The sequence below is a fragment of the Tripterygium wilfordii genome, chromosome 17, assembly GCF_013401445.1.
Source record: "Tripterygium wilfordii isolate XIE 37 chromosome 17, ASM1340144v1, whole genome shotgun sequence".
In the NCBI taxonomy this organism is placed as follows: Eukaryota; Viridiplantae; Streptophyta; class Magnoliopsida; order Celastrales; family Celastraceae; genus Tripterygium; species Tripterygium wilfordii.
The window spans coordinates 3,760,660-3,786,943 of record NC_052248.1 but is presented as its reverse complement, the minus strand read 5'-3'; the positions used below and the strand labels follow the sequence as shown (position 1 = coordinate 3,786,943).

The window sequence follows — 26,284 nt, the reverse complement described above, 5'->3', positions numbered from 1 at the left end:
AAGCTGAAACATCCGTACGTCTGTCCCATGGCTTAATTTTCTTGCCCTGCTGACTTGACCGCCAGAGAAGATGAATGCTTGCCCTTTGAAGTTGGAATTTAATTTGTTTGATTGATCTAAAAGAAAAACTTCACGAACAGTTCTACACCATTGATCTTAAGTTGGAGTTTTCTTTTGAGGTGCTTTAATTATTGAATTACAAGTTGCATCTATGCACTCTGAGTTCCAGCCAACAAGTTCTGCACTCTTGAATTATGAGTTTTCTTTTGGGTCTTTGACTTTGATTGGTCTTCTTTGAAATAGTGCAAGTAGTTGGCAGATGATCCAACCGCCACTATTTTCATAACATTTTTGTAATCAAAGGCTTGGGGTTCAAAGTTCAAACAGCTTTGCAAAGCTATTGGGCTGGGCTAATTTTTTTTTCTCTCTCTCTCTGGGTCTGCTTATAAAATATCACCAAATATTGGGCCGGGCTTGGACAAATGTGAGAAATCTGAGGCCATAGTGTAATTGGGCCAGCATAATTTACGAAATGCAAATGGAATGGGCTTGTTTTGTGGGCTCCACGAAGGGTCCATAATTAAATAATAAAAAATGACAACTTAATCAAATTAATGCTTTATTAATTATTATTCAAAGGCACTGATAGTGATAGGTAGTACGCATGAATGGTAAATATGAAAAGACCCGGGTTGTTGAATTAATTTATACAAGTCTGTCCACACGTTTGGATTATTATGGGCTGGCACATGTATTGCTGGTGGTTCTCACACATACAAAGATATATATAAGAAAATCACACATGTGAAGTTTTGTACTCTTTATACATAAAAAAAAAAAGAAAAGGGGTTTGTTAACTTTTCTAATTATTATAGAAATGCATACTCATATACATATCAATAATATTTTTCGCTTTATGTTATCCAATTCTCATAAATACATCGGATCATCACGACTTTATTTCTCATTAACCCAATTATTACAGGCTGAAGCCTAATTCAATGAGCAACTGAGAAACCCAACTATTATGGATCAAAACTCAACTTATTAGGCTAGGAAAAAGGCTTTGTTATTAAGTAAGGGGTGAACTTGGTTTTATAAATTATAATCGGTTGGATCATCCTACCGACATGGGATTCTTAACAAATTATGATACTCAATCACAACCAACTCAACCACCAAGCCTGAAGATTGACTAAGTTTATTAATTGTTAAATTATACATGTGGTCGACATAGGAAGGGAAATGACCCACAATTAATAATGGGAATGAAGGTGTGGTAGATTAATGGAACTATCATTAGCTTGAATTGGTTTTCAAGGGTAGGGGTTGGGGGGGATATATATGGTGGAGCCCTTCCAACATGTGACAGAGGACTAAATGACTAGGAACACAGAGAGAGAGAGAGAGAGAGAGAGAGAGAGATTATAATAAGAACTTGAGAAGTTCCAAAAGAGTTGTGCAAGCCTATATAAAAAAGAAGAAGAAGAAGAAGATTAAGAAGCCAACTGCCATTCCCGCTTTCGGATAGGATCTCACTGTCTTGACTTTATTGTATTCGTCTACACCTACATGTGTGGACATTACCCTACATATATATTATTTCTTTCTATGTGCATGGTTGCAGACACAATCACTGCCCCATATATACATATACATATACACATATATATATATGTCATCTTTGGATACTGTTAATTTATAGTAACTGATGTTAACATCTCACTGCATGCCACAGTGTACGTACATGGAACTTGATTTCATCATTCTTTCTCTCGTTTCTTCTGTGTATGTTTCTTTTTCAAATGTATATATATATATTTGAAATTAGTGCATGTTTACTAAAGAATCACACTATCTAATTTGGGTTTAACCATTTTGCTTTTCCTCTAGTTGAATATACCAGGCAGCCCTATTTACATTAATGATATTGTCCTTTTGGATTTATAACCTTTCGTAAATGCACAAGGCCTGCACGAATTTGTTCTTCCTGAACCTTCTCAGTTAACGATACTTAGATTCAAAGAAAATGTCTCAATGAGTGATAAAGACGTGAATTTTTCTTATAAACCAAACGATGTGCTAGCAAAAGAATGACTTAGCAGATCTGCTAGCAAAAGAAGGCACCAGGAGAACCTCTGATTTTCTAATTTGGTTCTAGCTTTATTTTCTCTATTTAGTTTGTTATTCTCCCTCTTTTTCAGGCCATCCAAATAGATGCCCTGTTGTACTGTTTGTGCCTCCTTTTAATACATCCTGCTGCTTATCAAAAAAAAAAAAAACCAAACAATGTGGGATACTATAAATCGTAACAACTATAGCATAGACCAAGATCATCCATCCATCAAAATCAAAACTTATGGAGGCTACTCATTCTCTCAAATGATCCTTTGGTGTCCATATTGAGTTCAAAGTATTTCCTATATATAAACAAATTCCCAAGAAGAACGTGATAGAGAAGTCTATTTATTTTCATTGTGGCTTTATTTACCCTTTTAAGTATTATAAATTGCGTTAATCATAGTTTGTATCCCAAAGTCATCATTCCTTACAAACAATAGAGCTACATTAGGGGGGAAAACGGAGACACCATCTTCAACGCTTATTTTTTGGATGTTTACCCTAATTAAGCTTTAATACCATATAGTTATCTTATGTGTGTGTGTGTCTATATACGTATATACATATAGAAAGAGAGTGGATATCTCTCATGTGGACATAAAATAAGGATCTAAAATGTGGGACCTATATTTTTCATCGTTGATTTCAAAGATGTGAGATTCAAGCAGTGGATCTCACTTGTTATTTCACGTATGCATATCTTTAGAAAGTGATTCAAAGCTCTTACTTTAAGTCCGCATAGAAAAATTTATGTATATATATATTGGGTGGTTCAAGGGTAATTATGGTGTGACCTATACCAGCCTCTTTTGTGACCCAATTTGCATGTATTCATGAACCAGTAAATCACTCATAATAGAATGTAATCTAAAAATCAACCATTCCATCACCCTTACCAACTTTTATTGAACTTATTTCCCTTTTAATTTTATTATAACAAAGAATAACACAAATATTTTACAAAATTACATGTAAATGAAATGAACAAAACTCCAAAAAAAAAATGCATTCATTGCTTTCTGCCAACCAGGATGATTTGTGGCAGGCTGTATCTAGCTCCCCCACAAAAGCCACACAGATATATACAGTCCCATCATCAATGGACAAACAAACTGACCCAGCACTGAACCAATACTCATTCCATATCATGGCATCAATACATACATACATATATACACTCAGACCCCTTCCCCTTTTCTTCACCAATCACCACTCCAACAAACCACGTCTCTCCTTCTCATTTGCTGCCACACTTCCCTTTTGCATTAAATGCATGCAACTTTTTCTCCCAACAAATTTCTGCTTTCTCATTTAATGCACCTCTCCTTCACACACATCCACCACCCATTGCACCAAGCAGCGCGTGCTCTAACATCGCAATGTATATATGTTTATGTTGTGCTAAATCACCAACCCACATACTAATTAAACACCAAAGTGATAAACTAAATCAAGCAAACCAAGCAAGCAATGCAGATAATAACAAGTAATTAACGTAAAGGAGACGAGATTTATGTGGTTCAACATAAGCCCATGTACATCCATGAATAATAGATATCGATTCACTATGTTTGGAGAAGAATTACAAGTGGAAAAACTTATCAAATACAATGATTCAAGCTCTCAGTAGCTCTTTCTCACTCAATCACTCTCTAGGCGTTCTCTCTACAGAACGACGACTCTCTCAATTGGGTTACAAAAACCTTAAAAAGAAAATCTATTTACAGTTATACAGTCTGGCCCAAAAGACTGTTTAGCGACAGCTTTAATATTCACCATTCAACAAGGAATCCGGCCAATGTCAGATTAACAAAGGAGAGGAAAAAAAAACACGTTGTAATAGTAAACTCAAAAGACTATTAGATTTTACCGCAAGAGAAGATAAAGAGATTCGTCTTTACAGACAGACACCTTTAGTCTTTAGACACAATAGTCAAATGACCAACATACAACGTAAATTCAATTCTTCGATCAGTCAAAATACGAATAACAAAAAGCAACCGTTTAAAGTTTTTTTTCTCTCCATTTTCACGTTCTGATTCTGATTTTAACCTTCCGGAGGCAGCTGTAGAGGGATTGACCTGAGTCAATACCCGAACCACCACCCTGGCAACTGTGTCAAATTTAAGCATCAATATATGATCCGAGAGTCGGTCATTGTCGGCTTCAAACTTATCACAGTACACCAGCAGTCCAGTCTCCATGAGCGCGGTTCGTTCTTGACTCTACACCCCCACAGCAATAACTCATCACCGACCACGCCCACCCCCTTCATACCCCTCACTGCACCACCCCCCACACACGGCTGCAAGCGTACACCTAACCTACTTCATAATAACTTCACCATACCAAAAAAAAAATAAAGGAAAGTTCCACTTCTTCAAGAAGATCACGTGACATGATCTAACTCTCGCACTGAAGAGCAGCTTTGATCTTTTGGACAGTGCACGAGATGAGGTTGTTAACTGTCTCCACCGACTCCACCGTCAGCTTGGCGGTAGGCAGAGTATTCACCAATATCTGGAAACCCACAGTGAGGAGGGACCCGCTCACTCTTGGTGGCCCACCATTGGCCAGCCCATTCTGAGTTGGCGTGGGCCCACGAGAACCAGGCCCATCCGGTACGATCGCGAAACCCGAGGGGAGGAGTGCGACGTAAGCAGAATCTCCACCGTTCATGACCACGTGCATGGCAGGAATGTCAACGGGCGCGTACACTACAAGCGATCCCGCCGCGTCTATGCACGTCTCCTGCAGTATCAGCATGCTACTCTGGTTCGAGTTCATAGCCTGCGCAAATTAGCAAACAACAAACAAGTCAAAAACACAAACCCCATTTTTCTAACAAATTACGTAATCTGCCATCAATACCTTTTTACGTGTCAGTGTATTTTAACAGTGTAAAATAGTCAAACCCTGTAAGCCTAAAAAGTGCCAATGTTGACTTTCTAAAGCTTACAAAACGACAAATTTACAACCTTTTTAACCAACAAAACGACAAAACTAATTGACCAAACAAGCAGGGACACAGACGTCATTTCAATATATGTAATTATATGTTAGAGAGTGAGAGATGTAGGTAGGTTACGTTGGCACGAAGAAGGGATACGCAGTTGCCGTGATCTTGGCCCTTGGCAATGTGGGCCATCTCCTGCATAGGACCCCCGTTGGATAGAATATCCCATTCACTTCTGAGCCGTTCATCACGGAGAAAGTCGAAGAGTCTCTGTGGAGAAACAGGCAGCCAGACTGAGGTGGCAGCACTCAACACACCTGGATCATCCACACTCTTTCGGGTCATGACCCGGACATCTTCATCAACATTACCAGCATTGAGCTTGTTCCACTTGTGGACGGTTGATGCACAAACCCCCGCAAAGAAATTATCTGTCATTCGCTGCGCTAGCTTCAACATGCTTCGCCTACCGCCCGGTGTTATGGCTACAACATTTTAAACAAACACATTTCCAAAGTCAATAAATAAATTAAGTCTTCTATTGAACCCCCAAGAAGAAACTGATATATATATATATATATATATGTACCAGTATGGTCTCTAGAGGAGACATTAGAGGACATGAGGATGGCAAGGCATTCGCATTGTCTTTGAAGGGTAGCTACCCAACGCTGGGCACCAAATCCCATGCCGGAACCAACTAGGTGTCGGTAGAGCTGGTGAACTTGACTTTCGTCGTATTCTGCATGTTCAACCCATGTAACCTGCAACTTTCAATATTTGTTAGTAATCTTCATTGTGATTCTATATGGTCAATGAATAATTTAATAGTTATTCATTATATTACAGACATAACTTTCTTCATTGTAACGAGAAATTGGGCCCATATATACATATATATATTATCTATCATATGTCAAATCATTGCCTCACTCAATGAAAGGAACGGCATCATATATACATATATATTATATACATTCATTATCTATATCTACGAGACATAAAATAATGAATGAATCAAAGCAAGAAAAGTTATGCAAGATTTGAGGGAACAAAGTGCAACTATAGGGTATCATCTGAGATGTGCACCTGCGTCTACAATAAGCTTGCTTACTCAGATATACTATAATGGGAACAAAATAGGCCAGTGTTGAACTTTGACTAACCAGGTCCAGGCCTACACTCTTCATTTTCTGTGCTAGTAAAAACAAAAACATCATATAGGCTGCAGCCAGGTCCCGCACATTTCAATGATTTTATTTATTATCTAACTGGGGATTACCGAGATATCAGAGATTGGAATAGAAACATCAAATGCATAGTTTATCTATACCAAGGTTTGAACATAACCAAGCATCAATATATGAAATCAATGTGTTCAAGGCTTCTATTCTAATGGATAAAATATAAAATACTAAGTTTATGAGCAATATTTTAATGTGATTAAGCAAACCCTTCACCCTTGTTTTGAAACTTGTGATGCAAAACCATAATTTGACTCTAGAAGAAGCAAACAAGATCAACAGCTTCTAGGAAAGTTCAATACTTAAATGTATGTGTTGGTGAACTAAACTAGGCAGTGACAGTGCAGGTACTTAGTGAGTAATATCTACACAAACAAAATTATTACAAATGCATGATTTTTGTGAAGTGAGTTTTCTCTCAACACATTTAATTTGAAGTGGAAAAGTTATTACCTTGGAGTAGCCATTTGGCATATCTTGCACCACACAACCAGAAGGCAGTCTCCTGCAGTTCAAAAACGTTGGTGCGCAAGAAGTTTCACTGATTGAGTCATTTGACACATCCACCACCGCCCACACACCTTCTGCCAGTTGTTTACAGAACCGCAGGAAGTTCACCTCCCGCACCGGCACCAGTGGTGAAAGCACTTGCAGCTCCGCTTGCATCTACCAAAAAATATACATTAAATATAAATTTGAATGATAAGATTTTGCACATAAAAAAAAATAATAATATAGAGATTTTTGGTTTACCAGCTGAAGTGCACCGTTTCTTGTGCCTCCCATGCCACTGGAAATCACATCAGTAGTAGAAGTTCTGGCTATCAAACATGGGAACATCTCCGCCCAGCGATTCTATGAAATTCAATGCAATGTGTATTAAGAAATTAATCAAAGAGAGAGAGAGATTTATTGTAAGGGGAAATTTGATTAAATTGGCTCACCGAGTCCATCAAAGTCTCTACAAGGGCCAAACTGTTGATGATAACCACACCAGTCTCTCTAGAAGCTTCAGTGACAAACCCATTTGGTTTCAATCCAATGCAAGGAGTGAAAGACCTCATATACTCCTCTTGATTCAACATTTCTTTTCCTCCTTCAACACTCCTGATCCATAGAGGCTCATCAGTTTGTGCCATCTTGACCAATTCATCCATGGCAGCTAAGGCAAGTTCCAGAACCATCGATCTCTCCACGGATCGATCGAGCCCGGTCACATCTGTTCTCGATTGGGGGACAACAGCCAAAGCACTATTCGAAATCCCAGTCCCAAAATCAGGCCCCAAAGGGAGTGTTGTAGCCACAGTAGTACTACTCAACCCACCAAATCCATTGCTACCCACTCCCACTCCGAGTTCCAAACTCGAGTTTGGCATTAGGGATGCCATTGATGAAGCCAGTGATGAAACTGGTCTCCCCAAGAACTTGCCCGCAAGCCCGCAAACACGATCCAATTCGTCCTTTAAGCGAGCATTCTCGATCCTTAGGTGCTGCTCTTCGATTGAGATTTCACCGATTACGGCTGGACCACCACAGTTTGTACAAATTGGGTTTCTCATAGCGTCTCTGATTGACATGTTCTCGGCTCGGAGCTTATCGTTCTCTTGTCTCAGTAGCGAATTCTCGTGCCTCTCCAATTGGGTCTGCGTCAATTTTTCAACAAATCAAGAAATAAGTCAATAACCCAGAGAGAAAAGAGAGTTGATTATTATAAAAAATGATTGTACCTTCATTTGGGTTCGGCGATTTTGGAACCAGAACTTGACTTGCCTGGTCTCCAAACGTAACCTTCTGCTAAGCTCAAGACGCTGTTTCTCATCAGGATGAGGGCACTCTTTGAACAGACTGCGAAAAAGAAATCACCCAAATTGAGTGTACAAAAAATGAAAGAAACAACAAAAACAAAATGACAAGTGAAATCTCTCTCAAATCATACGCTTCGAGTTCTTGGATTTGTTGGGGAGTGTGTCGGTGATAACGTTTCTTCCTTGGAGGCTTGTCGGCGGCGTCTTGATCATCACCGGAGACACCATCCACGTTATCACTCCCAGATCTGCTCATCTCGTGTTCCTCTTCTCGGCTCCTCCTACCCAAACTGTTATTCCCCTCGAAGTTGTCCATCATTCTCGGTCTTTCAATAAGTCCATCACTGTTTGGTTGCTGCTGCAAAACAATCACCCCAGACAATGATTATCAGCCAAACAGATCTTTATAACCCAATAAAGTGAAATAGAGAGAGAACGTACCAGAGCGAGAGAGAGGCCTGGAGAGTTGAACATGGATTTGTTGGGAGAGTGAATCATAAAGCGTGGTTGCGCGATTGCTCCAGTGGGCATACTGTTTGTGTTGGTTTTGTAAAGCATATCAGTCACGAATCTCTCAGCGCCACGACCACTGTAACTGCTACGGCTATCAAGAAAACCCCAAAATTCATGAAATAGTCCCGAAACAAACACTACAATCCCATTCACCGATTCCCCCTTATTACTCAGAAAAGAAAACCAAAAACCCAGAATCCAAAACCTAGATGTGCGCAACTGGGTATTTCAAAAACAGTATTGAACTTAAAAACCAAGGAATTAAAGGGGGAAAAAAAACACAGATAGAGAGGACAGAGGAGACAAAAGGATATACGGGTATGGGTATCCAAATGTCTCCAACTCCCTCTCTTCAGATGAGTCTTTTTTTTTTTTTGACTGAAGAGAGATAGAAAGAGAAAGAAGGCAAGCAAATCCGCAACTTCTGCTGCTTAGCACTTCGTTCTCTATCCCTCTCTCTCTCTACTTCTCTCTCACTAACTCTCAGAGAGAGAGAAAGCCTTTAGCTTTTATGAGAGACCCAAGAGCGACTTCAATCACAAACTTGAAGTAAGAAAGAAAGAGAGAAAGGGAAGGAAACCCTGGTTTTGGGTAAGTATTGTCATCTCATCCCATGCATGTTTTCTGGACTATATTGAGCTTCATAAAGCCCACACAGAAAAAATTAAAGAAAAACAAAAAAGTAAAATAAGAGAGAAGATGAAGGAGAAGGAAAACAAAAAGAAAAAGGGTAGATAAACTCAACATATGTGGACTCTTCGAAGCCTTACAAATGCAAAACAACCAAAAAAATAAAAGGCCGGTTGACTCTCAGAAGGCTCTGAAATCTCAACTCAGTCACCCATAAATACAATAAAATAATAATGTAGGGAAGACTTTCACTACTGTTTCTAAAAGTAATAACAATTTTTATATATATACCTTTCATAATAGTGAGTCATTTGGGCTCTCATCTCTCCAAATCCTCTTTCTTAGAGGGACAATAATTTGGGAGAGAGAGTACAAGGCTCTAGAGTTGAGAAGTGGTTTTGTGAGGATTGGTGATTTCACTAATCATAATTTATATTGAAATCTAGATTGCTTAATTAGGAATTTGTTTATGCATTAGGGAATCATATTTCAAATATTTTATGTAAACTTTCATTCATAGACAACACATTTTGGTTAATTCCCTCCAACTTATTAAAAATAACGACTCATGTTGATCTGGAGAATTCTTCGTTACACAAAAAAATAACGATAATTTAAATTTAGCATACATAGTCTAGCTAATGTTTTTACTATTTTGTTAGAATTCGCACTGTCACGTTACTGACGAACAACCCCTCAGCCAAGATGATTAAGGCACATACTTGACTTGATGGTATCCAAGTTCGAGTCCCTCACCATACTTACTTAACAAAAAAATTCGCACGTAATTGATTTTTAAAACATATATATACTAATGTAACTAATTTTATACTAATTGTTAATTCAATGCTTTATTTGGACCCTTTTTATTAATGACTAGAGAACTATTATCTATGAACCCCTTTCACCCTTTGTTCTTTCTGATTAATTACATTTTACTAATGTAACTAATTTTATACTAATTGTTAATTCAATGCTTTATTTGGACCCTTTTTATTAATGACTAGAGAACTATTATCTATGAACCCCTTTCACCCTTTGTTCTTTCTGATTAATTACATTTTCATAAGTACGTAATTATGTGATTAAAAGTTAGCTTTAGCATATTGATGATTCATCTTGGATCAATATATGTGTGTGGGTACTAGTAATCCATTAATAATTAATCATGATTAAAAGGTTAATTAAGGTTTTGAATTTTTGCGAAGTCAATTTAACATTTATTTTTTATGGGTATTGATAACGGGTGTTCTTAGTTAAGGATTGACTACAGTATATCATAATATGTCATGCTTAATAAAGACTCTCTCACCTCATTTTTAAACTTAAAATACATATCTTTTTCATATTTCAATATACATTTTTCATCCTCATCTAGTGTCTTGAGGCACTAATTATCATTTTTCATTTTTTATTTATACACTAGTTAGTAAATTCAATAAAAGGGATAGGGATGTAATAATTTGTGCTTTTATTTTTATTTAATTAATATACTAACTGTTGTTATTTTTCCAAAAAAATAGTCAGATTTGGTAATAATGTTATGCATGTAACGGTTCAGGAATCCTAACTCCTTTTTTGATACATTGGATGAGGAGGGGATCAAACCTAAACATAATGTGTAAGTGTGAAAATGTATTACCAACTAAGTTGGGGTTCGTTCCCTCACGAATCCTAATTCTAAGTCAAAGGAATAAAAAGGAAGTAAATAATGCAGATGCCAATTATAATTTATAGTATGCCATATTAAATACAAGGATTTTTATTTCCATCTATTAATTAGTGATGATTTTTGTAATTTTCAATTATGATCCGTTCCATGTATCCTCTTTGTTTTGGTAAATATGTAAGTGTAATACTTTAAAATAATTTTTTTTCAAGGAAATATATGAATTATATTAATAAGGAAAAATATCAGAAACATATAGAGATATAGAAAATAGAGAGAGAAATCGCTGCTAAATACTTTGACATCGATTCAGATATATGATCCAAAAATGCTAAAGTATATGCGACTTTGTTATATTCTGTAGGAGTATGTAGCAGGTTGAAGTTAACTCCATATAACAAAATAAATTAAAATAATTATATATATTATTGATCAAATGGATAAGTATCAGAGAAACCCTTAAAGTTTTAAAAAAAGATCAATTAAGCCCTTAATCTTTTTTTCGAGTCAAATCAGCCATTCACCTTTCAATTACGGTCCACGTTAACCCTCATACCATTTTACCGTTAAAATAGTCTGCTGTGGATATCATTTTTAGATATGTATTTTATTTTGTTAAAATTATAAATATATGTAATTACTGACATGGCATGTTATAAAATAAATAAATAAATAAATAAATAAGTAAAACCCTAAATCTAACTCTCTCCCTCCCCCATTGCTGCCGTCTAGTCCAACTGAAAATATCATTCTTTCTCACAAACCTTTTGTTAGCTCTCCAGTTCTCAATCTTTCTCCTAGCCTCTTGGAGATGGTTGGGTTTATAGATGAACAAATTGTATAAGATCCTAATCAACCATAAAAGCTTAACACTTTGAAGGACCCACTTGAAGCCGTTGATCCCAAAGCAAAATGAGGTGAATGGGTATGGTCTTGCAGTGAAATAGGAATCGAAGGAGTTTGCAACCGAGTGGACTTCAAGCGGATGATATGGGCAAGATTAATTTGGTTGAGGGATCTATGTGGGCAAGAGCAAGGGCGTCGACAAGGCTGAAAGTTGTTCTGAAACGGAGAGTCAACCCAAGAATTTGAAGACCCAAAAGCGGAAGACCCAAGAGCGGCAATGCTGAGAAAAACTAAGATTAAAAAGCTGAAGACCCATAACCTGGACTTGTATGATGTCGCCAGAGAAGATGACTGTGGTTTTCAGATTTCACCAGAGAAGATAATGTCATCGGAGAAGATGATCGTGGTTTTCAGATTTTTTTAATGTCAGTTGACAAGTGAAATTTCCTTCTTTTATTGAATTACACATGTCATTATATGATTGGCACATACCATGTGTACGCCACGTGGAATATCATTGAAAATTTTTATAAATACATGTCATTACTTAACAGCCATGTCATCATAGTTTTAACGGAAAATTGTTAAAAGGGTAAACGTGACCCGTTGCGAGAAGTTGAGGGATTGGTATGACCTGAAAAAAAGCTGAAGGGCTCAAGTGGCCTTTCTTTGTAAGTTCAGGGGCTTCCTTGATACTTATCCCTTGATCAAATCTATTAATAACAAAATAGAATGAAAAGCAGAAATATTATTTCTATATGAATTCTCTCATTCCTTTTTTTTTTGGGATCTCATGAATCCTTCAATTAGATGAATCAAGTTCAATTCATCGCTATAATGTCAATTACTTGTCAAACTATTAATGGAGAGTACTGGAACAATTCAAGTATTCAGAATTTACATGAACCGCGTACATAAATATTCCTCATTATGAAGGAAAAAAAAGTTATAATGCATACATAGTGAATGATGGGGACACTAATTAATTTGTTGTATTTTTGGGAATTGCCTATTTATTTTGTGGCTGTTCTACACTGGATTCAGGGGGGAGCCGGTTCACAATTGAACAGGTTAATAACCTGTTCAGTTGTGAATCGTCAGATCTTGTCCTCAAGATCTGACGGTCCCCCCTAGTTGAAATTTTTGGAGCTTTAAAAGTGAAAAAAAATCTGCTCCACCACCATATCCTCTGCCAGAACCTTCAACACCACCATAACCACCTCCACGTGCCCCTCCTCCTTCGGACCATCCTCCACTCCCACGGTCCACCACCGCCACCACCCCCTACATCCTTCTCTCCTTTACTACCACCATACCCAGCTCCTCTTTGTAGATCTAAAACCTGCAATTACCAAAATTCTCTCTCTACATAGCCTCGATTTGGCTCCTCTCTCTATTCCGCCCCGATTTGGCTCCTCTCTCTACAAATCCAGCAACTTTGATTACCTTGTATTCACTTAAGATTTCATTATCAGAGATGATTTTCTCCTCTCTTCGTATGCAAAGCAAAACACACCGGATATGATCTTCTCAAAAAAATTAATGACAGATTCGAAAGAAATAGAAAAGTTACTGAGTCGGTGTTGTATTTTTGATGGGGGGAGAGAGAGAGTGTTGTACTTTTGATGGGAGAAAATACAAAGAGTAGATTTAGGGGAAACCGTTGGATTTTGTTGGGAAAATCCAACAGCTCACAAACTGAACATGTTATTAACCTGTTCAATTGTGAACCGGCTCCCCCCTGAATCCTTCTAGACTATGGGATCTTAGAGAATTACACATGAAGCTTTAGATTAAGTGGAAGGTTTTGGCCTTTTGGGTATATTTGATATATCTAGTGGGCCAAATGCTTTTCTATAATTGGCATTTGCACATGTTTTGAAATTGAAGAGAATTGGGATTGTTACAGCTCTAATTAACAATAGTAATTAAGAAATGAAATATAATAAAATTACTTATCGATGGGGACATTCTATGGTGACATGAAAGTGAAAGTACGGTATCCATACCACCTTATTAAGATTTATTGCCCTTGCCTAGCCCTAGCCTTAGCCCAACCTAAGTTTTGATTTAATGGGTTGTTTAAAGGATAAGCTTGCCGATTTGTTTTCGGTTACCAAGTTACTAAAGAGAAAAGGGAAAACTTTTGCATTGTAGAGACTAGTCGTGAAACACAACATTGTATATGATTCATACCCAACACAATCAAAATTGTCAAAGTGAGAATGACAGTCATATATAAGAAAGATGCCTCGAGAGTTATACTTGTGGTTGTTATACTTCATATGTCATAAGGACTGCATTTACAGATGTGTCACATATATATAGAGTCAATTCAATCTTTGAATTATTAAACCAGTTTTTTTGTCAACAGATTCATTAATTCAATTATGTGAAAGAGGAGGTCAATAACGGGTTAATACAACTTTTGTAGACCGAAAGATAGTCAGTGTTTCAATTTACACACCATTGTTTAAAATGTTTCAATTTGGTCACTTAATGATAAAATTATTTCAACTTGGTCTCTCGGGCATACTTTCCCACTTTGGGGCAGTCAAACTGCACATGTGGCAATCAATATTTGGATAGTCAAAGTGCCACTTGTTCAGTTTGACTGTCCCAAAGTAAGAAAATATGTCCGAGAGACCAGGTTGAAACAATTTTATCATTAGACGATCAAATTGAAATATTTTAAACAATGGTGTGCAAATTGAAACACCGACTATCTTTGGATACTAAGTCAATGTATACACTGACTATCTTGTTATTGATTATGTATGTGCATACTCTGAGTACTAAGTCTAGATAAAAGAGGAGGATTATTATTCACTTAATAGATTTACAATTGATTTATGGCTGATCAACAAATCTTGTGTGTCAAAACTCTCCTCACCGGCAATCTGAGTATCCTCCCCTTTATTTTCTCTCCTTCGCGTGGGGTAGCCTTGGTATGTTTGCTGAATAATTTGAGTTCTCTAAATGTTCTACTTGTAAGTTTGTTGATTGACAACATCAGTACGACAATGAAGACGATGATGGTGAGGATGGTCGATCTCTTTCGATCTACACCCAGCATGTCTCCGTTTTCAGAGCTACTTTGATGATGCCTCAAATTGCCATATCAGTCTTGGATGTGGTTTCAAACTGATATATCTGGTTCTACAGATACAAGTTCATTATTTCAATCCTACCTTAAGTGTGAAGACAAGAGACCTCTATTTATTTTGTATTGTGTTGTCTTTTTTGTTGGAAGTCGGGTGTTCTACCTCAAGTGTGAAGACAAGAGACAAAACTGATGATATCATGCGTGTTTAGAAAAATATGGGAGAAGAGGCGTCGATGCTCAATTATGTAATTTTTTTAAAATGAAGAGAAACATATACATAATTCAATACGTTCTCTCCTTATTAATATTTTTTTTTGATTATCCTTATTAAAACATGTATTATCAGGCGTCTTTATTGGTAATTGCCATTCTTTTTTTTTCTTCTTCTTTTTCCCCTCAGGCTTGGTGCAATGCCGACATCATGTGTTTTGCTTTTGCCGTTGCATTAATGCATCAACCCCCGTTTTCCGGCCCATGAAAGGTCTCTGTGTCCTTACATTAAAGGACTTGACCCATTAAATTACTACACACTTTCAGCCACCAAAATGAAAGACTTTGATAAAGTCTTTCAATTATATTTCTACGACTTTCTCGTACAACTTTTAATTTTTTAAGGAACTTTTATTTAGTCGAGTTTTGGGATAGATATTGTTTCACATGATACCAAATATGGAAGTTGAAGTATTGGCAAGAAAGACTTTTGCTTTTCTTTTTCTTTGTGACGAAAAAAAACTCCATTCCATCTCTGATATCTAATCGTCGCCTTCTCTTTAGAAAAAAATCTAACCTTACTCTTAACTATTATGTTGGAAATGTGCGCCCTCTAGTCTCACGCATATGCATATCAGGTAATTATTAGGATACTCCAAAATTTGTGAAAAACTCTTAGAGTGTCCACAGTGGTGAAACATGATCCAGCACTCCAAATACCTCAAAATTTGTGTAACATTTGTGTTTTCAAGTGTGGAGTATACTATACACCCACAATGATTGTCATCTCAAACACTACAAAATACATATACTATCAACTACCAACCTCCAATTCTCTCCTATCTAGGTTGCTATATAATAATAGAAATTTTGTATTTGATCAACTGTAAAATTTTACAATTGTATCCTACCGGTAAAATATTGTAATATGATGTCATATTATACTCTTGAAACATTCTTTTCCTTTACTTTAGTTTATCAAAGATTTACTTTTTAATTATTCAACGAAAGTCATTATTTAACATATGACAGGTGGCATTTTTTGAGTGGCTTTTGATATTATTGTACACAAACTACCGCATACTTCATCTCTCAAGTTTTCCTAAAATTATCAATGTACACCACTTATTTTCAAATATGCAAAAATGGCCCATTGTGGGGCTCTAATGCTGAACTTTTCCAAAAAATGAGATATCAAGTGTGATTTAACACACCCATTGTGGGGGCTCTTAACAATTTGCGCAAACGATATTTTGAAATGCTTAGGTCTGTATCAACTACAATGGATTATTAGTTCAATCAATCACACGTAGTGGAAGCAACAATAAATCATTGAAAATAAAGAACACCGAACTTTTACAACGATCCTCAACATCCACTTCTGCTTAAAATCTCGAGTCTATCAAACGACAAAGTTTCAAATCAATCCACTTGATTTACAATAATGTTGTCCCAACCCCAAACTTATGGAGTAGTGCTAAGTAGCTCATATAGTGATAGTCTATGAGAGTCTAAGTATTTTAAGTGAAATTTTAAAACGTTTTAATTCTCAAAATATATGTTAGATTATTAAAAAATTACATATTTAGAATTAACGCATAAAACTCTTTCTAAAAAAATTCATTGTCGATGAATTTTATCGGGTAAATCTTAATTCCATTGTTTTTTTCAATGAAATTTCTTAATTCCATTATTTTTTTCAATGAATTTTTCAAAAATAATGAATTTAAAACTAAAATAATGAATTATAGACTGTGTTTTAAAAAACAATAGAATCTATGTTAAAACAATAAATTTTGGACAATGAATTATGAGATAAAAAAATGAAAATAAAACTATTTCATTGATTAAATCAATGGAATAAACCTAGTGAATTCCCGTGGACTATTAAATTGATGGGTCACATGTCATTTTTGAAACATATATATATAGTTCTAACGCTACAATAACCTTCAAATTTGATTTCTTATTAAGGAGAGTGAGATTAAGGGCCTGTGGGCCCCGTTAATGGAGCTCTGACATGGACTGCACGTGAAAAGTATTATGAAGGCCCATATGACGTGAACAGCAAGGTATGTTGTCCTTTGGGCTTTTAATTCTTAAGATGGGTTTTTACGCTTTAACCGTTACCAAGGTTCACCATGTTCTGTACAAAGTTGTACAGTTCGTCACCTTTCGGATAATATTGTAGGCCCATTAATGAAGCGTTCGAGCCCAACTAATAGTGTTAAAACAGAAAACCCACCACGTTGTGAGATACATCAAAATGTTCCAAGGCAGGGCCCCATAAACTAGGTTTTTTTTTTTAATCCTCCCTTTTAAGTTTTAACCTTTTTTCCCCTCTATGTACTTAAAGCATCTTTTTGGTTCATTGGTTGGTTTCTCAAAACATCTTGCCGTCTCAAGTGTGGACCTTTGTGTATATTTTTTGTCCCTCTAAATGATAAGGGCATAGATTAAGTACGAGTACCTGTTTTTGCTTGAACCAGGACTTTTTATTAGTGACTCAATGCCAGCCACATGGATAAGATCATATTTGCGGGGATACGTATCAGTGGATGATCGTCATCAAGAACACCAGAGTTTCCAGCACACTTCTGAAACTAAGCCTCGCATGATAACCAAACAAAACAAGGAACAAAAAGAAAAGGAATAGGGGAAACAGAGCAAATAGTAAAAATTGTGACCGATATACTCGTAATAAGAATGAATCCACTTGAGCAATGCTCATACTAAGAATGAATCCAGTTTAGCAAGTCAGTATAAGTTCAAGGGCAAGTAAAAGTGAAGTGTATATTATAATATGATTGGAAGAGTGGAAACAAGACAAGATATAATTGGATCATTATGAGAATATGAGTAAATCCAAAATTCTTGTATATAGAACCAATCATTAGTTCCCAACCGTGAGGTGAATGAAAAGAAATCCTATACATAATAGATCAGTTAATAAAAGAATAGAAAAGGCTTCTATTGTGCGGCTTAAGTTGAATATTTAAAGTCAACTTCCCATTTGATGTTTTCAAGTAATTAAAAAAGTTTGTAGCATGAATGAATAATTTGAACAATTCAAGTCAGCCTTCTACTACTATTTCTTTCAGAGACGAGTTATATACACTATATGGGCTCATCAATCATGGTAGACTCCAATCAGGCCTCGGTCATATATTACACTCAGAGTTGATGACTTGTACGCGGGAACAACATTCATCACCCAGACAGGATCAGATACCAATGCTGCAGCAAAACCTCCAAAATATGCATTCATGTCCATGACATTACAGATTGAAGGAGTCCCAAGCTTCACGTTCAAAGAATTCTTGTAGTAAGCTACCCTCCTAGCCCACCGTCGTGTGTCAGCTTCAAACACGTCAATCCCATTTTTCAATTACTATCTGATCGCCTCATCGGAGCTCCTACTTTAATCTCTCATTGGAGGAGAAAGCGAGAGCGGAGAAAGGAGGAGTTGAAGCAATTGTTCCAGAGTGTCATCTTGAATATAATTCTTGTTTATTCTATGCCCTATTTGCTTTGGATCGGGCCTTCTTCAGTCTTGTTGGGCTTGCCTTTGTCAAGATGGATTGGGCTTTAATCATTCAAGTTGGACCAGTACAATGTCTTCAGACAAAGGGATGAAAGAGGGTATTCATCTTGATGAAGCCCACCAAACGGAAACAATTGGAGTATTGAACTTCTTAAGTGGGCTTGAACTTTTGATATATATGTTATACATATAATATAGGGTAGCTTTAGTCACACTCAGATTTTTTCTAAAGACACCCCGTCAACTGATTTTTTACAAGGGATGGTCAACTTAGATTGGGGTGTCTTTAGAAAAAACCGGGGTGTGACTAAAGCTACCCTATAATATGTTATATATGTAGGTATTGGGGCGGCTCCTTCAAGCGTGAGCCGTCCGCGGTGGTCTGGTCCATTTTCATCCCCACTTACAATTGATAGTGACTGCCAATTCGAAAAAAAATAAAATGTTAAAATGCACGTGGAATTAAGCTAAGAAGAGCTGAAATTGGTGGTTGTATTAAGGGTTTGTTTGGATTGAAAAATGAAGAGTAGAATAGAGTTAATGGAGGGAGAGTTATGGGAGGGAAGTTAAGGGAGGGGGATTTTCTTGACTCACCCTCACTTAGATAAAAGGTAGAGTTGAGGAGAGTTAAGAGATGTGAGTTACAAAAATACCCTTATTAAAATTGAAATGAATGAAAAAAATTTATGGATGATTTTGGAATTAATAAACAAATTTTTCTCTCACTTCACAAACCCCCAAATTGAGGGGTTACAAAATGTAGAGTTGAAAAGTTAAGTGAGGGGGAAATTTCCCCCCACTTAACTTCACTTAACTCTCTCTCTTATAATCCAAGCAAGGTGGACTTACTCCTCCTTCCTTAACCCTCCTCACTTAACTCTCTAAAACATCAATCCAAACAAACCCTGAGTGATGCAAATGGAAAATTCAAAGGTATGCAAGGGCGAAACCATGCTTACTTGAAGGGTGGCTTTAAAAAAATTTCAATAGTAATTTTTTAAAATAATAAATTATATATACATAAATTAGATTAAGTGGCTCACACAATAAATCCCCTCCTAGGTCAATAAAAGATTAGTTACATAATCTGGACCGAAACACTAATAAACTATAGGCCCAATTGAATAAGTAAGTCCAAAAACTGAATGACGCACCTAATAATAATGATATATATCTCCCTTATCCCAATAAAAAATTAATCACAAATAGGTAGTTATTTGATAAGGTATACATTTTTTTTAAGAAAACAATGTATCTATATATAGGGGTTCATGATAGTGTTGGTCTTCAGAGAAAATGGTTGTGAAAATGTATAATTTGTTGTATCGCTCATGTATAGACTAATAACATTGGTATTAGCTTTACTATGGCAACTGCAACGATAGAAAGTACATTTTCATCGATGAAGATTGTGAAGCAACGATTGCGAAATCGAATGGGAGAACCGAAAATCATTGAGAATGCAAAATCCAATTTATTGAATCATCGAAATTGGGTTAATATTAAGACCCTAATTAGAGGATTAGTACCTCATACTACAAGAAATATAACAAATAGCATAAAAGAAATCCATAAAAGTAAAGAGAGAGAGAAAAATGTGAAGAACATTGTAGAATCCAACACTCCTCTTCCTCAAGCTCTTGAAGGTTCCTCAAACATTGAAGAACAATATCTTTTTATTATGTGACGATCCAACTATTTGTTATTCCACATTCAAAAGTGGATGTAAAAATTGATTTTTACTTAAATAACTAGAGAAAAATAAAGCAAAAAAAGAAAAGAAAAGAATAAACAAAACAATGACAGAGAGAAAAAAAAAAAAAAACACACTGTATATGTATCAAGCTGTTGAGGTTCCTTGTTGATTTTGTTTAGGGGCTGGTGAGGTCCAATACTGTTTCACTGCAACAAGAATCTTCTCCCTCTCATGGGGTCCGTTTTCATGGTCCATGATCCTCCCATCCCATTCCATAACATCTATCATGTTCTTCATCTTTGTCAGAACATCGACATCATCTCGGATAATCACACTTCCTTCCGGCCTCAATATCCGATCCATCTCTAGCAGTATATCTTCCATTCCGCATCTGCAACAAATGCAGTTCCTCAACCTCAAACTACAACTACTTTCAGATTAACAAATGCGCAGAATTACAATGAATGTTACCTGTCCTTGTATAGGCTAAAAACTGAATCAGCATGAATGAAATCGTATGTTCTTGGATAAGTAGACATTGCTTCACACCTATAGAGTAACAGATACTTAGCAATATGGAATTTCAATCTGAAGGATTATGGAAAATAAAGTGAAGGCATACCAGTTCTGATACGTTCCGATCAATCCACGTTCGTAGATGACGCCAAGAGTATTGATCTCAGCCTCAACAGGGACAATGTTCATAACCCATACAGGATCATCAACGAGTGCAGCTGCAAAGCCTCCTAAGTGAGCATTCATGTCGAGCAAGTTGCGATACCGACCACGCTCCGCTAGCTGATAGTCCAAAGTTTTGTAGTATGCAACTCGCTTCTTCCATAGCTCTGTGTTTTCTCGGAAATTATCTGCTGTGATTCCACCCAAACTTCCACTGCTAATTCTGGGAGGAATTGAAGTCAACCTCTCTGGCCATTTTGCCAACTGCCCACCGGCAATTTCTTGAATGTTGGACACTTCTGGCAGGGGAGTCAAACATTTCTCCAGTTTGGTGTACCTGATCAGATAAAGAAAGGATTAAGTAAATATCAAACCTATTAAATAAGATTAGAAATGTAAACTGGTTTTCAAAACTAGTAGAAGGAAGCATCTTTTTTGTCAAGGCAACATAAAGTACCATAGTCCATAGCAGAAAAGGTAAAAGAAGGAAAAGATTCTTTAACAATGGCAGAGATTGTTCACTCTGCCTTTGTTATCCAGTTGGTTTAGGTATAAAATCCTACTTTCAGTATTTTAATAGCATAAGCAACTAAAATTCTTTGTGTGCTCCATTGAATCTGACACAAAGAACATGCATATCAACTCGACTAAAAAGTCGAAAATTAATAGCATTACCATCCCTTGTCCTCCGGACTCTTTGGATTGCAAAAGCGTGGCTGTTTGAACACTCTACGGTTGGCTTTACAGTGGATATGATTAGTGGGTTTTTGCCAAATAGCAAGGTCCCCCTTCTGCTTCAATTTTTTCCAGCACAGGCTTTTCGCAATGCTCTCAATCTTAGTTTGCTCTGCTTGCAGGTCCTCTCTGGATCTGCCCCAACCTTTCCAATATTTCTCCCAGTTTATTGGCGGCCCGGATAGAATCCAGTACCCACCAGGACGTAGAATTCGATCAACTTCGATCAAGTAAAGTCCATCTGTAAAATCATACACAACATTTTCAGTCAAATTAACCTCAAACAATGTAAATGTAGATTAAACCAAAAGTTAAAATGGACTAAGTTGATAACTACCATATTGGCCCCAAGGAATAAGGCAGCGTGAGCAATGAGCCATGTCAAAGGCTCTTGAAGGGTAAGGAAGCCTAATTGAAGCAAGAACTCCAATCAATGCTGGGACTCCTCGCTCAAGAGCGAATTGCACTTGAGCTTCGTGTGTGTCCCTTGGAGCAAATGACATTGTTAGGATGTTCCGCGATTGAAGGTAAGCTCCCCAACTCGCAACCTGCATTGTTCATGATCACTCACCACTGTAACAAACCTCACCAAGTAGAATTATGTCACATAGCGGAGACTAATGACAAAAAGGAGCTTGTGCCATAGCGATAGTAAACTCCCTATACTTGAACGAGGTGCAGAGTTCGATTCTCTCTACCTTAGAAATTAAGAATTAATCCAATAAATTATCAAAAAAAAAAAGGGGAAATTAATGTGGAAAAAGTGCTGTGGATGATGTTTTATATATAATTTATGATTTGTGGATAACTTGCAAGTGAAAAAGGTGTCTTGTTCCCTAACAGAAAAATTAGGAACTAAAGAATCATTATCCCTAGTGAACAACACTTTACTTGATGATGAAGAATCACACTTGGCAAACAAAAGGCTGACCAGAGTTCCATCAAATTTCACCTAATTCAAAATCATCAACACAGCATGATATATTTAATCTAAAAATGCCCAATTGTTTCTAGGAACCACTTTCTTTTCTTTTCTTTTCCGGTAAAATTTGAACTTCTTTAAAGAGAAGATAGTATTCAAATCATTTAGTATCTTCTCAGAAATCTTAAACTTAATTGCTATTCCCTTTCCTTTTTTAGTTGAGAAATGATAATTCAGTCTTGTATATGATATGCATTCATCATTATACAAAAGGCAACAAGAGTGTAATTATTATGAATCCCTTAAAAGGTGCCTGGAAAATTCATCTAATTAATTTTTGATTTCAGAGAAATAATCATTGACCCCCTCAATTATTATAATTTACCAAAATTTCCAATTATAAGTGAAATTATTAAAAAAAAGTAAATAAAATGAAAACTATCCAGCAAATTCAATCACTCTCATCTACCTCACAACCACTCTGGACCAGTCTGGTCAGTCAAAACAACTGAACCGGTTTGAACCGGACTGATAAAAAAATTCAAAATTTTACTTACCCCGCAACCTGTATATGATATGCATTCATCATTATACAAAAGGCAACAAGAGTGTAATTATAATGAATCCCTTAAAAGGTGCCTGGAAAATTCATCTAATTAATTTTGATTTCAGAGAAATAATCATTGACCCCCTCAATTATTGTAATTTACCAAAATTTCCAATTATAAGTCAAATTCATAAAACATTCCTAATACAAAATTCAGGATTATTAAGTGAAATTATTAAAAAAAAAGTAAATAAAATGAGAACTATCCAGCAAATTCAACCACTCTCATCTACCTCACAACAACTCTGGACCAGTCCGATTCACATAGTCAAAACAACTGAACCGGTTTGAACCGGACTGATAAAAAAATTCAAAATTTTACTTACCCCGCACCCTGTATCAATGGCGGTCCTGATCGACCCGTCTGAGAGATTAATCAATTTCCCAATATCATCAATATACGCATCCGCACCGTGAGAAAACATGGTCCCTCCGCCCGGAAACCTGAACCGGTCCCCTTCGAAATGAACCCAATTCTGGTTCTTCTTCTCCACAGTCAGTTCCTTGTGAGGCACATTCGCATACCAGGCCAAGTCCCTGCTCTCGGGCCACCGGAATGGGACCTTGTACCCGAACGGAGGCGGCACGCGACACTTCAACAACTCTTTCTTCTCCGGGCAGTGCCTTTCTCTGTATATATTCCTATCCCGATCGAATTTCAGCGATCGCTCCACATCCTCGCAGGGCGTGTATTCGGTGAAATCGGAGTCGCAGGGAGGGAAGTCAAGCACAGTCGCCTCCGTGGACGGCGGGTCTTGGGCCTGGTGGTGGGAGGAGAAGTCGAGATTGATGACGGCGGTGGTGGTGGTTTGGTTGAGGAAATTGCATTGGATTGCGTTGCGAATGGTGGTGGCGGAGGGGGAATGTTTCCATATAGCGATGAAATAGGAGAGTGTGCAGAGGATTGAGAGCATGAGTACATAGGATAGACTGGTGTGTTTGGGTTTCACTGTGAATGCAGCCATTGAAACTCTGATTGAGAAAGACAGAGAGCTGTTCGTATAAATGTGCGTGTGAGAGAGAGAGAGAGGAGAAAACGTAAGAGTGACGACTGAACTTTTCAAGGTGCCTTTAAATGGCATCGGAGTTTGCGTTGGGCGCGAGAGGAAGGTGATGTACACGCGCAACGTATGCGTGTACTCTCGTGAATGTATTGAAGGCGGTGAGCGTGTCTTAATTAATACAATAACAACGTATTTAAGGTAAGTATATATCAATATATGTGTGGGGATATTCTTCCACACTAATTAATTAATTAATAAATATATTCCTTCTTCTTCTTTTTGCACATTTTAAAATATGTTTTCGGATTTTTTTTTTGAATATAGGGATGGGATGGGGATTGGAGAAGCTCGAGGTCTATGAAATACCACACACATGAGTGTCATCTGAATTACTCGTTTATCATGTAAACAAAATTATTTTTATTTGAAAAGTATTATCTATATACGTCTACTAACAATACACGTTTTGTTCAATTTTTTTTTATATAAATCAAATAACGTTTTAAGTAAAAAATAATTATTACAAGTAGTTATAGTCTAGACGACTTTTAGTTGCCATGTCCTAAATAGCATGATGTCTAGCCTAAAACAAAATACGAGTGAGAAATATTAAAACTATATAATGAAAATTATATGTTTAAGAAGATAGTCTAACGATTAAGAGAAAATTTACACTCGAGTCACTAGTTGGAGTGATAAAAATTATGTATATCATCTTGATAATCAAGATTCAAATCTCACTCCCTATTTTAAAGGAGTTTTTTTTTTTTTTTTACCAAAAACAATTAGGGGGAAATCCATTCTTTTTCAAAAATTGTGTATTCGATTTATGGTTTGCGAGATTCATGACATTATAAGGATAGTGAACGCGGATTGCCACGATAAAAAAAATATATTCAATAAGGGAAGAAGAACGAACAAAGTTTAAATTGATGAGATAAAATTGAACCCATTAATGGTAATTAGTAATTAATGAAACAATTAAATGATTCACATTAATGAATTTTGACTACTTTTATGCAAATTGATATCAGTAAAGGTCAAACAGTTTGCATCACCTAATTAATTTTAGAGACAAGGGAGACCTATTATTAAAAAAAAAAAAAAAAAAAAGAGTAATGCACCCCCACGTGAGTGCCCCAGTAGTATTTGGTAGGGTGTTATTGTCATCTAAACTTCATAATCTGGTTAATTTGTTTGTCCACCACCTGCAAACAAACTGCTCCATCAAAAAGCTTTCAAGTTAATTGGTTCTTGAACCAGGGTTGTAATTTGATTTCATTTGGAATTGATTTGGCACATCACATGTACCGTGCTTCAAGTGTTTTGTGGCTCCCCTTTAGATTTACATGTATCTACCTAAAGAAGTTGTTGGCTTACTGTTTAATGTTTACAAATACAAGTGATTTTTTTTTTTTTTTACTTACTTTTGACCTTCTTTGGTAGGTCTCAGAGTCAAGGGAATAGTTGGAGATTTGAAGAGAAAGAAACATAGTTTTTCCTTTGCTTATATGAGATCATGTCGCTATTATCATTATTAAATTCACATCATCCTTTAGAAATAAAAGACGTCTTTATGAGAAGCTTAATAGAGATGTCAATAACACCCGTGCTCGACGAGTATCCGCATAGCCCGTCACGAATCAGACAAGTATACCCCGTTAGTCAATGGATCAGAGAACAGGTATGAATACTCTTATGAGAAAATAATATATATGGGAATGAGTTTGCCGAAATTCAACCCGTCTCTTACGCGTATGGTATAAATTGTGTATATATATTACTAATACTATTTGTAGTTTACTTATATATATAATTTTTTATATAATTACTAATCTCCCAAAAAACTTGTTGACTCTCAATCTCAAATCTTTATTGTGAGATTTATACATTCAGATTTTGATTTCAATTTATTTATTTACACTTACTAAAATTTTCATTGTTATATTTGGCGACAGGGACAGATAAAGAGGCCGAGATTCTCAATAACACCCAATG

The 26,284-nt window shown here is 36.5% G+C and overlaps 2 protein-coding genes across 3 annotated transcripts; both read right to left on the bottom strand.

Moving 5' to 3' along the window:
* Window positions 1–3,961: 3,961 nt before the first annotated feature.
* On the bottom strand, window positions 3,962–9,388 carry LOC119982076 (homeobox-leucine zipper protein ANTHOCYANINLESS 2-like). 2 transcript variants are annotated; one of them, XM_038825260.1, is made up of 9 exons: window positions 8,568–9,388; window positions 8,258–8,481; window positions 8,049–8,166; window positions 7,266–7,964; window positions 7,075–7,176; window positions 6,775–6,987; window positions 5,667–5,841; window positions 5,210–5,562; window positions 3,962–4,911 (listed from the first exon to the last, which is right to left on the bottom strand). In XM_038825260.1, exons 1-9 carry the CDS (start codon window positions 8,682–8,684, stop codon window positions 4,525–4,527), a joined length of 2,388 nt encoding a protein of 795 aa, XP_038681188.1. In that variant the 5' UTR covers window positions 8,685–9,388; the 3' UTR covers window positions 3,962–4,524. The 2 variants fall into 2 exon arrangements, with proteins under 2 accessions (XP_038681188.1, XP_038681187.1); XM_038825259.1 differs by having other exon boundaries at window positions 8,258–8,484; window positions 8,568–9,387.
* A 10,826-nt stretch (window positions 9,389–20,214) lies between these two features.
* On the bottom strand, window positions 20,215–24,327 carry LOC119982291 (probable methyltransferase PMT15). The gene is made up of 6 exons (XM_038825594.1): window positions 23,609–24,327; window positions 22,091–22,301; window positions 21,694–21,994; window positions 20,963–21,355; window positions 20,812–20,889; window positions 20,215–20,731 (listed from the first exon to the last, which is right to left on the bottom strand). The coding sequence occupies exons 1-6, from the start codon at window positions 24,245–24,247 to the stop codon at window positions 20,485–20,487; spliced, it is 1,869 nt and encodes a 622-aa protein (XP_038681522.1). The 5' UTR covers window positions 24,248–24,327; the 3' UTR covers window positions 20,215–20,484.
* Window positions 24,328–26,284: the final 1,957 nt, after the last annotated feature.

Excerpts from the sequence above, each read along its gene's own strand:
- LOC119982291 (XM_038825594.1), bottom strand. The coding sequence starts at position 24,247 with ATGGCTGCATTCACAGTGAAACCCAAACACACCAGTCTATCCTATGTA. Across the intron at positions 21,995-22,090 it reads TATTCCTTGGGGCCAATATG|ATGGACTTTACTTGATCGAA; the intron begins GTAGTTATCAAC and ends ATGATTTTACAG. Across the intron at positions 20,732-20,811 it reads TTTAGCCTATACAAGGACAG|ATGCGGAATGGAAGATATAC; the intron begins GTAACATTCATT and ends CATTTGTTGCAG.
- LOC119982076 (XM_038825259.1), bottom strand. The coding sequence starts at position 8,684 with ATGCTTTACAAAACCAACACAAACAGTATGCCCACTGGAGCAATCGCG. Across the intron at positions 8,485-8,567 it reads CAGGCCTCTCTCTCGCTCTG|CAGCAACCAAACAGTGATGG; the intron begins GTACGTTCTCTC and ends ATTGTTTTGCAG. Across the intron at positions 7,965-8,048 it reads ATCGCCGAACCCAAATGAAG|ACCCAATTGGAGAGGCACGA; the intron begins GTACAATCATTT and ends AAATTGACGCAG.